General features: G+C 42.6%; 1 protein-coding gene across 2 annotated transcripts in view; it reads right to left on the bottom strand.

Moving 5' to 3' along the window:
- The window catches only part of MAP4K3 (mitogen-activated protein kinase kinase kinase kinase 3), a 134,699-nt gene that overhangs the window by 60,197 nt on the left and 59,257 nt on the right, over positions 1–15,245 (bottom strand). The window contains exons 13-15 of one of the 2 annotated variants that reach the window (XM_045009748.1): positions 14,132–14,204; positions 12,614–12,672; positions 9,790–9,852 (exon numbers count right to left, since the gene is read on the bottom strand). In XM_045009748.1, coding sequence (XP_044865683.1) covers positions 9,790–9,852; positions 12,614–12,672; positions 14,132–14,204 — 195 coding nt within the window. The remainder of the gene's footprint in view (positions 1–9,789; positions 9,853–12,613; positions 12,673–14,131; positions 14,205–15,245) is intronic. The other variant, XM_045009749.1, reaches the window with a different exon arrangement.

Here is a 15,245-nt window from a genome sequence, read left to right as displayed (position 1 = left end):
AATTCCTTTTCCTGATTGCCCGGTTTGGCGAGAACACCAAGCAGCTCTCCACTGTTGAGTGCAACTGTCCAGCTGAGCACGCTGGCCACACACTCCAGATGTGCTCCGACAAGAGACATTGATTCTCTTGGACCTGTAGGGAGAAGAGGCTGTGCAAGCATTGCTATGGACCAGCCGTAGAAACGTGAACACCTACGAGCAGGCTGCTCAAGGGATTCAGGAGAAGAGGTACTACAGAGCCCAGTAACGGTGCTGCATGAAAGCCAAGGAGCTGTACCAGGCACACCAGAAAGCCAACAATCGATTGGTACTAAGCCATAGACTGCTGCTTTTAAGATGAGCTGCCTGCCGTACTCAGCAGAGACCCCACCAGCACCCTGCACAATACCGAAGATTCCTCCAAAGAGTCCAAGTCACAGGCCTCTACTGAGAACAGCGAGAGGGAGGAGGAGGATGGGGGACTGGTGACTGGGGGATCCAGCTGTGCAGAGAGCCAAGACCTGTTTTTGATTCCACCACAGTCCAACCAGTCGAGCACAGGCGAGCCCAATTCAGGGGAAGAAATCTCAGTTAAATGTGTACATAAATTTTCCATTTCAGGGATGCCCCCTGCCCACAGGACCATGACTTTTCCTTAATTTACTCGTTCTAGAAGAGATAGTTGTACAACCAAGAGAGGCAGAGATGCACACAGCAGCCAGCTATAACCATTTTGATTCTGGTCACACTGAGGTCCAATCCTGTGAGTAAACTATGCCCCTTCAAATCGACCAAAAGCACATTCAACTGTTATTCTGCACCTGCTGAACTGGTAGTTGAACCATTCCTCGGAGCTGCTGAAATGGCCGGTGTATGGCTTCATAAGCCAAGGGAGCAATGGGTAGCTTATCACTATTGTCATTTCAACATTCCCAAAGCTAATCTGCCAGTCTGGAAAGAAAGTCCCTGCTTGCAGCTTTCTGAAAAGTCCTGGGTTGTTCAAGATGTGAGCGTCATGCGCCTTCCCTGACCAGCCCACGTTGATGTGGGTGAAGCATCCCCAGTGATCACCAATAATTGCACCACCATAGAAAGATAGCTTTTTCTCTCGATGCACTCTGTGGAAAGTAGGTTTGGTGCCAAAATAGGGATGTGTGTGCTGTCTATTGCTCCACTGCAGTTTAGGAACCCCACTGCTTCGAATCCACCCACTATGTCCTGTACATTGCCGAGAGTCACAGTCCTCCGTAGTGGATGATTTACATGACAAGGGCCCATGCAGTGGATTTCCTAACTACACATTGATTTCCGACTGAGTGGTAGCAATCTGGCATTGTACGTTTCCACAGTGCGATTGCCACTCGCTTCTCCACTGTAAGTGCAGCTCTCATTTTGGTGTCCCTGCACTGGAGGGATATAGTACTTGTACGATATAGTGCACTTGGACTTTCAGAAAGCCTTTGACAAGGTCCGGCACCAAAGGCTTTTAAGCAAAATAAGGAGTCATGGGATCAGAGGGAAGGCACTCTCATAGAACAGTAACTGCTTAAAAGGAAACAAAGGATAGGAATAAACAGTTTTCACAGTGAAGAGAGGTAAATAGAAGAGTCCTCCGAGGAGTTAACTAGGACCACTGCCATTCAACATACTCATATATGATCTGGAAAAAGGGGTAAACAGTAAGGTGGCAAAGTTTGCAGATGATACAAAGCTACCCAAGATAGTTAAGTCCAAAGCTGACTGACGAGTTACAAAGGGATCTCACAAAACAAGGGGACTGGGCAACAAAATGGCAGATGAAATTCAATTCTGATAAATGCAAAACTAATTACACATTGGAAAACAAACAATCTCAACTATACATACAAAATAATAGGGTCTAAATTAGCTATCATCACTCAAGAAAGATCTTGGCGTTATCATGGATAGTTCTCTGAAAACATCTGCTTATTGTGCAGCAGCAGTCAAAAAAGCTAGCAGAATGTTACGAATCATTAGGAAAGGGATAGATAAGACAGAAAATATCATAATGTCACTATGTAAATCCATGGTAAGCCCACACCTTGAATACCGTGTGCAGTTCTAGTCACTCCATCTCAACAAAGATATATTAGACTAGGGAAAAGGACAGAGAAGGGAAACAAAAATTATCAGCTTTCATATGAAGAGAGATTAAAAAGACTGGGACTATTCATCTTAGGAAAAAGAAGTGACTAAGGGGGGATATGACAGATGTCTATAGAATCATGAATTGTGTGAAGAAAGTGTCACTCACCCCTTCATGTAACACAGAAAGCAGGGGTCATCCAATGAAATTAACAGGGAGGCAGAGTTAAAATTAACATAAGGAAGTACTTCTTTGGTGTGCTTGTTCTGAGCTCACAGCTATCATCAACTGTGAACCACAGAAAAAACCCTTGCTGGGATATGCAGGACTGTTCACCAACCAGAGCCCTTGTTGGAGGTGGGCTGATCTCTGGTAAGCTTATCAGCATGCATGTAGCTTCTTTTATTGTTTTAATGTTTTCTCTGTGATGCTTTCACCTTAAGAATAAATGCACTTGCTTAGAAAGAGCCATGTAGTAACTTATTACTGTGGCAATTACACTGTTTATAGCCTTCGAATTGCATGCAAAAGCAAAGCAGGCTTGCTCGGGCAGTCAGAGTTTGCTGGGGGATTCACAGCGTAGGCAAGGAACTGTGCAGCCTGGAAATACCCTGGTCAGGATGGAGAGAAACACACGTCTCCATCCAAGAGAGATGATGGCTGGGGAGCCAGAAGCCTGAGAGTGGGTGCACTTGCTGGACCACAAGAGTGAAATACAGGTGGCAGTTGCCCTGAATTGTGACACCTTCCCTTTTGGCACTACACAGCTATCTAGAGTGAGAGAAATTTCCCACCTTAAGTGAAAAGCATTTTGAATATAAATTCCAAAAGTGTAAGACAAATTCTTATAAAAATGGAAAGTGAAGGTCCTATGCTGGACAGAGCTAAAGTGTCTGTCTACTTTAATTTACACATTCTATAGTACATGACAGTGTACATTCTGCAGGAGTGACAGAAAATTTAATAAGAGAAAATAAGCAAACCTCTACAAAATGTAAAAGATTCTTTATCTGTCACTGATGGTTATATGCCTGCAATTATTTTTTTTATGAAAGATGACATCTGTCAGTGTTACTTATGTTTATATATTTTAAAAGGACAAAACCTTTGTTTTTATCCAGTTTACTACCATGCTGTCTGCTAGTATTACTAGACTATGTTTTCAAATGGGCATTTATGTTCTTCACTTCCTGTTCTAAACTGCTGTATTGTGTTCCTGTTTGCTTTTCAAACATTACTGTATTTCATCCAAATGCACTTCATTGCTGGGTAAAGTAATTCCTTATGTATACTAAAATCAATCAGTGGGGAGTAAGGGAGTTTGTAAAGACTGAGATTTGCATAAAAACTGTATCCTCATCTCCATCCAAATGCTTTGAGTTTGAAAGTTTTATAAAACTTTCAATTACATATTTGATGAACAAATACAGACAAACAGACATGCGTACACACACATATATACTGCACTCTATCTATATTTATACCATTATCTCACACACAGAAGGTAGTAATATCAGTTTATTCGAATTAATATGCAGCACATGAACATAAAACACAAATAAATCTGACTGAGCCCTATGTTTTCAAAATAATATTGCAAGATATACAATCATCATCAATGGGATATGGAAAAAATATTAAATTATCTTAATATGATCCACAAAATGTCCCAAATTACACTCTATTCTAAGAGGTCAGTTAACAGTGAACTGGTCTTCAATTGCTGGTACAGTTTATAACTAGAGTTCTACTTGGGCAAAAAACCCACTACTTTGCACAATATAAGGGTATGGACAACAACGTACAAGATCTCAGTGTAATGGATAATATTAAAGAAAAGTCATGCAGGAGAATGAATCATGCATTCCAGGGGAAAATCTTTTTATTCTAAATTAGGGCTCTGGGAGAGAGTTTGGGTGCGGGAGGGGACTTGGGGTGCCAGATCAGGGAGCCGCTCACCGCGGGCAGCTCCCTGCAAGCAGTGACCCGTCTCGGCTGCTCCTAAGCGGAGGCATAGCAGGCAGCACTGTGCGCTGCCTCTGACTGCAGCCGCTGCCCCCGCAGCTCCAATTGGCCATGGTTCCCAGCCAATGGGAACTGCATTGCTAGCACTGAGGGCGGGGGCAGCGTGTGGAGCCGCCTGTCACACCTCCACCTAGGAGCAGTTTGTGGGGAGCTGCCCGAGGTGAGAAGCCCCCGGATCCAGCACCCCAAGCCCCCTCCCACACCCAACTCCCTCCCAGAGCACACGCTCTACACCACCTCCCACACCCCAACCCTCTGCCGGCCCCGTACCAACAGCACTATAGACCGGAATTTCAATAAAGATCAGAAATGCCTGTTTACAGAGCTTTTCGGTTCATGAAGTACCGGATAAAACAGCTTTTATTGTATGTCATGCAGTATCTCATCATGCATGACCTATAATTGTAGCTTTGCTCTTCTGCTAGTTTTATACTCTTAATTTGGAACAAAATTTATTGTGTAGGCTTGAGCTGTACATGAAATTCACTTTCCCATTTACTTTTCATAGTTTTTCAACAAGTGTATTCGAATATGCACAGTGAACCAATAATTCATAATTGGATATTGCAGTTGCTATTCCTGAAACTGTAATTAAGTGGTCAGTAATAAAATTTGGAAGTATAACACTTCGATATTAAATACTACTGGCTGCTGATAAGGTAACTCCTGATCAGTTGACAATACAAATGTACCTTAGTTGCTCAAAGACAGTCAATCATAAGATCGTGTACATCTTCCATTAATATGGTATCACCATTTTTCCCAGTCTCCCAGTGGAAGGAATGACTAATGATTCTTAGCATTTCATTCACCCATAAAGGAGAATGCTTACTGAATAACACTTAAGTCATACACCAAATTCCATTGTCCTTATTTTATTAAAAACGTGTTCAACTTTTTAGATAATGTTGGTAGTTTTACAAAAAAAAGAGAATTAAGTCTTCGGGATTTTAGTAAACATCCAAATAAAACAGTCTCAACTAATCAGCACGCAGGAATTTTGTAAATTATTGTTGCATATCCGCAGTTTTCCCTCCCACCTTGTTCTGCGATTTCTTGCACTCTGTCTGTGGTTGTCTGAGGGGCATAATCACTATTGTTATTTAGCACCCATACAATGAAGAGAAATATATCCATTCTGATTAGCTATTGAAATCCCTCTGCAGTGACTGGCTACTGGATTCAGTATTTTAAATGAATCAGAAACAGAATTGGCTGTCTCAGAAATCTAACTCTCTTTGGCCGAGAAAGAAAAATCCCTTGGACTCAAGTCTCCCATCCTACTTAGTTCCATTGGATCTTAAGAATAATGTTCATATTTATGTTTTCCACTGAGGACAATCTCAAGAACCTCCCATCCCAATTCACTTTTGAAATGTAATGTAAACAAAAATTGTGGTTATTCTAGGGAGAAGAGTCTTGTTGATTTATAATGAAAGAAAAGGAGTGGGGGAATTTAAACTGTACATTGGTCTCTCTATATGACATAAGGGCTGGGATATTCAAATTGCTAGCCTGCGGAGTGAAAGAGTGAGGCTTGCAGAGCCTGGAGTGGGGTGCTTGTGTTGCCAGCTGGCAGCAACCTGTAGTTTTGGGCAAGTTTCCCCCAGGGAGCACAGACAAGGCTCCCTCGCGCTGTAAGGAGGCAGTAGTGATTCACCCTGTACCCCTTGGTAAACCCAAAAGAGTCTTAACGGTACAGTGACCAATATGAGAATACTAACTTCCAAACAGAAACAATCAAACTATATATCAGAAAACCCCTAATAATTAGGAAGGGTACTAGCTTAGTTAGGCAGCGCATTCTCCAGGATCCAGTGACCAAAAGCTGCACTCCTAGAGGACTCTGCATTCCCTTACAGTGTTAATGAAGGCACGGAGAGAAGCCCAGGGTGGAGATTTCCTGACACGATGGACAGTCCCTTCTATGCCCACAATATAACTACTAACCAAGTAGTGAGTGCGATTATTCCTGTATGGGGAGCCTTTTGGAAATGAATACAGGATCCCTTAAGAGCTGCCATGACTTATGGGGAAATGTGGAATTTGAAACCGGTTCCAAAAAAGTAGGATGGACCACATACAAAACAAAAGATCTTGGCATTATGAAAAAGAGTTGTTCCATTTGGGCAATATTTTACAGCTCTAATATCATCTAGGGAATTCTAATTCACTTCCTTGGGCAGGATGTGTTCAGACGGAAGGGAAGGAAATTTCCTAAGTAATGATGTCGGAACAGTTCTAAGAACTGCTTATCTGTGAAAAACAGGAGGAAGAGTTCTTTACACAAGAGATCTCCCTACTCATTAATTCTTTGAACAAAGGTGGTAGCAATGAGGAACATCGGTTTAATAGAAAGATAATGGAAGGCAGCTTTTGCCAGAGGCTTGAAAGGAGATTTGTTGAGAGCATTCAGAATGAAATTAAGGTTCCATTCTGCTAACTGGTTCAGACTGGCGGTTGACAGCATTTAGCACACTGGAAAAAGTCAAGTGATGTGAGAATGCAGGATGAGGTTGTCATTGTTTAGCCAGGATCTGAGAGTTGGTATGTGACATTCAAGGGTGTTGTAACTCAGTCTTCTGATACAGCCCTTTAACAAAAACTCCAAAAGGAAGGAGAGGTGTGCCTCGAGGGGAGGGATACTTCTGGTGCAGCACCCACTAAAGAAACTGCCAATTGCTCCAATATGCCTGATTTGTAGTCCTCCTTGGATGTAAGCAAAACATCAATCAGATGAGAAGAGAAGCCAAAGGTTTGGAGAATTATTTTGTTAACATCCAGGCCTGAAGTTTCTAAAATGACTAGTGATTTTGGGTGCCCAATTGAAACATACAAGGAACCTGATTTTCGAAATGTGCTACGTACACTTGCTTTCTGACACTCCTGTGTCTTGATGGGCACCTAGAACTGAAGCACCAAAAAAATCGCCAATCGTTTTTTAAAAGGTAGATCTCAAGCTGCTACACATGCTGTGTGGGTCCAGGGGCAGAATTGGATCTGATCAGAACTGATGGGAAGGTTCCTTGTCTGAGGGAGTTGCCATGGTTCTAATATAGACAGGCTGAATACAAACTAGGGAAACAAGGCCTCATGGGACAGTGACAGGGCTTGAGGATGACTTTAGCCTTTTGGCAAATACATATGCATTTCTTTGGCAGAAAAGGCATGTGTTTAGGGGTTGACCATTTTAAGAAAGAGCATCCACCCTCTCAATGGGAAGATCCTTGTGCCTAGATCAAGACAGAACCAAAATTTGTTTAGATGTGAAGAAAACATGTCTCTTTGTGGAAGGCACTACAATAGCACCATCTTGTTAGTTTGGCATCTGCCATGAATGATGGTGGATCTGCTAGTTAGTCTTTTGAGGCACTGAAATTTCCCTAGATATAGCTGAGAAGTCAACCACTGAACCTTTTCTATCTCCCAGAGGATCCAGATGGCAGTCTCAGAGACAGGTTTCATTTTAACCCTGTCCATTTTTACCAGTGGCCACAGTTCAAATGTCAAACTTCTTAAATATAATCTGTGTAGTGATTGGGGGAAGAAGCTGCTGAATGGCTAGATTCAGTGCCCAGAGTGCCACAGAGTTTGATGGTGATCTGAAATTCCAACTTGGACTACAGTCGCTGTCATTATCTATATGCCCCATAAAGCCTCTCCAACCTTTGACGCTTGTTTTGGTTATGATCCTGAAGATTCATGGGTTTTGCCAAAGGCAGAGGCAGCTTTAGGCATTTTGCTGCCCCAAGCACAGCAGGCAGGCTGCCTTTGGTCCCGCAAATTTGGCGGCAGCATGCGGGAGGTCCGCCGATGCCGCGGGACCAGCGGACCCTCCGCAGGCATGCCGCCGAAGGCAACCTGCCTGCCACCCTCGCGGCGACCGGCAGAGCGCCCCCCGCAGCTTGCTGCCCCAAGCACGCGCTTGGCGTGCTGGTGCCTGGAGCCGCCCCTGGCCAAAGGCTTGTCTCTCATCAGGTATATGTTCCACAGTGGAACAATTTCCGGACCCAAGTGAAATGGGAAGTCAAAGCCTCTTGATGAGAGGACTACTCAATCCCACTTCATGAAGGCTTGAAGAAACCATATACTGTCCAGTGAACAGTGTCTGCAGCTGAGACTAACAGATCTAGAGGAGGGAGAGCATGATTAGCATGGTCTCATACAGAAGATGAGAGAAAAACTTCCTTCAGTTTCTGGGCTTTCCAGAAGAACAACCTTGGTTGGTGAGAAAACAAACAAAACCAAATCTCAAAAGTAAATGGGATCCTGTGACTGAGTCAGAGCACTTCTCTCTGTTTCACAATGAGCCTGTGGAATTGCAGAATGGAGAGTGCCTGATGCAGATGAAGCGGAGATGTCTGGAAAGTGTTCACAGCCTAGAAAACTCCCTCCTATTTAAAAGTAACATTTCCTTCTTTCTTCATTGTAGCAATCACTATTGTCCTAAGTTTAAAACCGTGGGGCAGAGGAGATGCCAAAGAGGAGGTCTGGTCAGGATACATGCTGCAAGTGCATCTTAGGCCAGATTACACTCAGTGGTCTAGAGGGCAACACATGGAGCAACTACTGTAATGGGCTTATGCCAATCTATGAGGGGCTGCAGGAGTCCCTTTGGGAATGACCATGGAAAGATCTGCTGGAGCCGCACTCACGAGGACAGCAGGAACCATCTGCATGCAGCGGAGATGAAAGTGGCAGGAAAAAAGTGAGAAAATGAAGAGTCGGTAGCTGAAAGAAAAGCAGAGCTGAAGTGCAGGACAATGCTGCTGGAGGCAGAGAAACTGGAGCTATAGTCCCAAGAAAGTTGCTAAAGGACATTTGTGTATGTTAAGGAGGAAAATCTACACAGGACTGCCTCCAAAACTGGAGTCAGTGCAGCTTAAGCTATCATATATATTGGCAGATACAGTTTCTGAGAAGCTGATGTAAAAAGGCATCATTGTGTTCCATATTTATTATTCTCAATGGACTTCAACATGAAATTCTCAGTTTACAAACCAAAACAAGACTTGGGTTTAGTTGGTAGCATAGCATGTTCCACCTAGTACAGAGTCTGAAGAAATGAAACGGTGCTCTCACTACTTTACACATAACTAGCAACCATCACCAACGACAGATACAGGAGTCTCTGGCCATTTGAAGACCCAGGAGCAGAACAGAGAAAAGCTTGCTGGCTTGATTTTCACACTGCATTGCTAAAGCAGAGAAGGGCTGGAAAAGAGAACAGGTACAGTAGGGCAGTACCAAATGCCAAGACAATCACATTTCTGATCTAGCTCTTCGAATGTTCATGGTTTTGTCAGTACCCATGTTAATGTTTGTATTCATTCTATACTGTAATTACATTTTGGATATTAAAACATTAAAAACATACACATTTTCTAATCTTTCAAATGGATGTTTAAAGGAACTGCCAAACAAAATATGCTAAGAAATCTCTCCTAGACACAGTGAAAAAAGTTTAAGACATTACAGTTAATGCATAATACTGACCTACTTTATATATATTTTCCCTCCGTTCCTTAGAAATATTCATACAACTTAACCCTTAGACTGAAAAACTGTTCTATAGAGGCAAAAGCAAGTACAGCAATTGAACAAAACTTTAGCTTTGAAAAACAAAAATAAAGAGACAAAACCAAGGTTGACAAAGAAAATCAGAAGGTGAAATATACCAGGTTAGATCTTGCAGTGTAGTATATTTCTTCTGAACTGTCCAAAAAATCGTTACTGTTGGGCTGTTCATTAGACAGAGACCAAGAAACTCAGGTTATTTACTTTGAGACTGAAAGGCAGATGTACACAAAGGGAAATTGTCTTGCCAACACAATTTTGTTAATGCAAATGCAAACTGAAACCATATTAAACAGCTTCTGACAAAGCTTACATTTCATATTACATCATAATTAATTTAGTATAAAGTTTAAACATTACTTAACAGCAAAAAAGCAAAAAGAACCAAAGAACTACCATAATAAATTGGAATTAGCAATTATCAATTTATTCCCCTCCCTCAATCCCCCCCATTCCAGGATTTTTTGTCACCTGTTAGAATACTGGAGATTATTGCAAACTTCTACCCTCAATCTCTCTTCCTACGAGACCTTTCATCAAAATGTGTCTTAGAATGAACAAGACTTCTTTTGCAGCCAGTTAGTACTCGGACTTCAATTGACCAGAATGATCTAAATTTAATGATACAATACTCCTTTCCTCAATCTTTGAGACTGACACCACCTCCACAATCCTCTCATCCTCTAACAAGGAACCATTCTCTAGCTTCCAAGAATCAATCTGGCTTTTCCACTTTGCAGTATATTAATGAATCAGCCATTAAAGCCATTCATATTTAATTTAATAAAAGCAGGTACCTGTAAAATATTGGAACTACTTAAGTGTAAATGTTTTTTTCCAGATTACCGTTACATTTCTATGTAGTTCAAAGTAACCTCATAAATGTCAAAATAACGGTTTTGTTTCACTTGTATGCATTTTTTCTTCATCTATGGTCAGACTGAACATGAGCTCAAATAACTTGGTAGGGTATTATAGAAAAGCTGCTGCCATGCCCTCAGGAATAAGGTGCTGAAAAACCTTTTAAAATAAGAATATCTGAAGATGTCCTAAATAAAGAAATTCCTTTATCTTTAGAGCGAAGTACAGTCCTTCATGCTTCCCATTACTAGGCAGGCAATTAAGCACTCCCTTTCCCTCCTCAGAAATATCCAAACAAACAGTTCTAGCTCCTCATGGGGAGGGAGATAAACACAGGGGTTTAGGCAGTGGTTGTCTGTCTTTTTGACAGAGTCAAAACAAAGAGTTCTGGTTCTCCCTTCTGGCAAGGAAACCTTTTGTGTTGGTTTTCCCTATCAGCAGGATTAATCCTTTCTTGCAGCCAGAGAGACAACTAAGGTTCCAAAAGGCAATACTCCTGTGTGTTTCAACTCAATGCGGAGTGAACTTCAATTCCTCCCTTCCAAGAACATCTGCCAAAAAAACCGCTCCTGATGGCCGTGACTTAAGCCCCAGAAGAAAGTTTTCCCCTCAAAAACACACTGTTGTCCTGTAAAGCTGTTCAGCTGGGTGACGGGGACATACACCCAGTCACAGGAATTTTAAAATCAAAATGTACAATCTAAAAAGGGCTGCTTTTTCAATTTTAAGCTATATCTTCTTCATTAAAATCTATTTTGCAATTGTCATGTCACATTTTCAAGAATTTCTCTAAGAACAAAAAGAACAACACAAAAGTGAGAAAATATTTAAAGGCATGTAGAACTAAAGAGTGTGCTAATCATAATAGTTTCCACCAGGGCCGCCCAGGGGGGGGGCAAGAGGGGCAATTTGCCCCAGGCCCCGAGCCCCACAGGGGCCCCCACCAGAGTTTTTCGGGGCCCCTGGAGCGGGGTCCTTCACTCGCTCCGGGGGGCCCGGAAAACTCTTGCGGGGCCGGGCGCAGGAGTTTCTTCTGCTCCCGGTCTTCGCCGGCGGGGGGTCCTTCCGCTCCGGGGCGGAAGGACCCCCCGCTGGAGAATTACCGCCGAAGCGGGACCCGCCACTGAAGTTCAGCTCGGTCTTCGGCGGTAATTCGGCGGCGGGGGGCCCTTCCATTCCGGGACCCGCCACCGAAGTGCCCCGAAGACCCGCGGCGGGGGCCCCCCTCCGCCAAATTACCGCCGAAGACCGAGCTGAACTTCGGCGGCGGGTCCCGCTTCGGCGGTAATTCGGCAGCGGGGGGGGGGCCCCCGCCGCGGGTCTTCGGGGCACTTCGGCGGCGGGTCCCGGAACGGAAGGGCCCCCCGCCACCGAAGACCCCGGGCCCCCAGAATCCTCTGGGCGGCCCTGGTTTCCACAATGTATAGTACAGTGAGGCAGACTACAGAGAAGGGGAGTAAGAGTACTGACATTGTAAGGTGGTTTCGGTAAGACTCGCTCTTAACATACATTTTTCTTGCCAGTTTTAGAATTGCTGATCCTCTGTTTTTCCCATATGTTTAATTTTATATATATAATGCTCTAATCAGCATAGCAATAAGTAATGTGATTATACAGCTATGTAAATGGGAGAATAATTTCTCTCAAGTTGTTGCAGAAATTCTCGTTTGTATTAAATAAGCTACTCCTCTCTGTCCTGTTGGGATACTACAGGCTGTAGTCCGCCTGCCCAAGCCAGCTGCTGTGGAAGAGAGAGCGTGCACACCAACTCACATCTCCAAAGCCAGCTGGCTCTTTACCAGAGGAAAGGATCGAGGGAGGAAGGAGGAGCTCTTGTACTGCACTGCAAGAGAAGTGTGCCAGCTCTGCTCTTGCAAGGCTCTTATGCCAAAGGAGTACAGCTCCAGGCACGCTCCCTTCCTAAGAACCTGATCTCCAGGGGGAGGAGCTCATTGATAAAATTGCTTGGGGGGAGAGAGAAGGTACTATGTCACAAGTCAAACTTTTTTCTCATTTGCAGGATGTAGAATCTGAGGCATAAAACCCATGCAATATGTTACTCACAAACTCATGATGTGGCTCTGTCTCCTTCCTTAATGGAGGATTGAACTTTATTTGACCAACTATAGAGGAAAAAAATAAAGTCAAGATCTGGTTCGCTTACTGTGAGAAACGATTCAGTTTCTAGTAGCAGCTGCCCACTAACTAAGCATAATTCCGTTTTATGCACATATTATACTTCCATTGATCTGTATTTCTGACACACGCATGCCCTTAGTGCCATGAGCTCAGAACCCTTTAGAAAGCAGCAAGCTCTAGGGGTTGCACATCCTTACTTCTGTTCAGAGCTATATAAGGTACTGCACTTAGGTCCTCATCATCCACACATGAGAAGGATCACAAAAAGGATTCAGAAGCAGCATGGTAGGGGAGCATAACTCTGCAAGGCAACTCGTAACTTTAGTTACAGGTGAGTAATTCTTTTCTGTGAATTGCTTTTTCAGATCCGTACTGTTGGGAGATTTAACTAGCAGTAAAAAGCCCTGATGAAGGATTGAGGAGTACTAATTAAATTTTCCAGCACTGCTCTTCTGCAAGAGACATTGGCCACTGTACCTAAAGCTGGATACAATGTTCTTGAGTTCTTGAAGCTCAAGAATTCCAAAGTTACTATTAGTTTATAAATCCCAAGATACCAAACCCAAAATTTAAACTGCATTTGTTTTTGGAGAAAGGGAAGTCCTTCCTTCTGATCTGACCTCTCGTCAGACTCTCCCTCCACCAAGTTGCGTGTGACCATTTCAGTTTGAAAATAAAACTAATGATCTTAAAACAATAGTCGAATGAGAGATGTCAGTGTTATGCTCAGGGTTTTCTTAGCAGTGGTTTCTCTATCATCACCATAAGGTTTCAGGGGGCTTTCACTTCAACTTTAAATGAAACATTTTCTTAATAGCTGGCCCAAAAGTTTAATGCCAGCAATATTCAAAGTAAAGTACCAAGTTGCAATGCATAGCAATATTATGATGACATTTTCCTCAGCCCTAGGGTGAAGACAGAATCTTGCACCACTCTCCGGAAACCCTCTCTGAAGAATAGCATGAAGTGGCATTGAAAGTCTCTGAGAGGAACCTATGTTAAACCCTATTTCACTAGGCTATAGTAGTAGAGAGATTTGAAGCATTGTTGGAAAACAAAATGGTATGGACCGCTACATATTTTGAGAGAGAGAGAGAGTGTGTCAATAACACTCTTTTGTATAATTTTTAAATCACACTGTTTTGTATAATCTGTTCCTATGTTCACAATAAGTGAAATTGTGTATAAATTCATTCTGTGCTGCCTCTTAATAAAAATATTCCTAGTTATGGTATCAAGTATCAGGGGGTAGCCATGTTAGTCTGTATCCACAAAAACAACAAGGAGTCCCATGAAAGCTTATGCCCAAATAAATCTGAGAGTCTTTAAGGTGCCACCAGACTCCTTCTAGGTAAGGTAGATAGACAAAAGCTCAGTTTAAGCTAATTTCAAGTTATTATAACCTTTAATAGTCTTAATTTAACAAAGTATACACATGCTTACAGTTTATTTCAGAGCGTGTTTTTTCTTCTCTCACATTTCTACTTGTTGAATGAATTCTGTGAGGCACAAGGGGCTAGAAAAGAAAAGAAAAAAAAGTATTACCAAAAGTATATACCTTCTATTATGTGAAGATACAGTTGTCCTGTAATATGTATTTTACTCATCTCCTTAGAACATTTTTAAATGTCTGATACAAGCAAAGTCTAAAACCAAACAAAATAAAGAGTATGTTTTGCATTTTAAAGACACACCACTACATTAGACTGCCATCCAGGTACCAACAATATATATTTCCATTATATCTGTACAGTTTGTGCCAGTCTAGCTAAGTGTGCAATGGTTTTATAGATGTTACATATGTCAGTCAGAATTTAAAGGGACAGTGGTAAGTCTGTATTTATCCTAATTTGTCTGTTTCCTTCTTATACTTGCAAAATCTAAATACCTGAATGTTTTCCAAATAAATAGGACACCAACTAGTCCGGCAGTCAAAGTTTGGCTCCTGAGCTTGGTGTCAAGTGCCTCAAACTACAGGAACTTCAATGGCAACAGACGACCACTGGTAGAGTGAAGTATGCCTAAGTGGCATTAACAGGATCATTAGGGAGCTGCAGCCAGCCCTCCTCAGATGAAAAAACAGATAGGGCTTTGAGAAGGGAGAACAGGCATATTTAAAAAATAAAACAGATCATAATTATGACAAAACAACAGAAGCCAAGAAATAGAGCAAGACAACAGCTGGAGTAGCATAGGGGTACAATGTCAATCAAATGTTGTTCCCACCCCTTTGCCCCTAAGGCCCCACCCACCTTTCATCTTAAGGCCTTCCCCCTGGGTTACTACTTCCAGGGTCGAGACTGACATATGACCGAAAACGAGTGGCTCCCCCCATTCTCTCTCTTAATCAGACTGGGTTTCAGCTCAATAGGATCTCCCTGACAGCAGATCTGACGAATCAGGGCAAATTCCAGGTCAGAGTGACCAGTTCAGAAGAGGGTAATGTGACATCTCTAACAACACCTCCCACTGCCATCTACCAATCAGAATGGGTTTCCCTCCCATAGGCCCTCCTGGAAGGGAAACATATAACAATTATAACTGGTATAGCATTAGG

This window comes from Mauremys mutica, chromosome 3, assembly GCF_020497125.1.
Source record: "Mauremys mutica isolate MM-2020 ecotype Southern chromosome 3, ASM2049712v1, whole genome shotgun sequence".
In the NCBI taxonomy this organism is placed as follows: Eukaryota; Metazoa; Chordata; order Testudines; family Geoemydidae; genus Mauremys; species Mauremys mutica.
The sequence above is the reverse complement of the archived record's forward strand: the minus strand, read 5'-3'. Positions and strand labels throughout refer to the sequence as shown.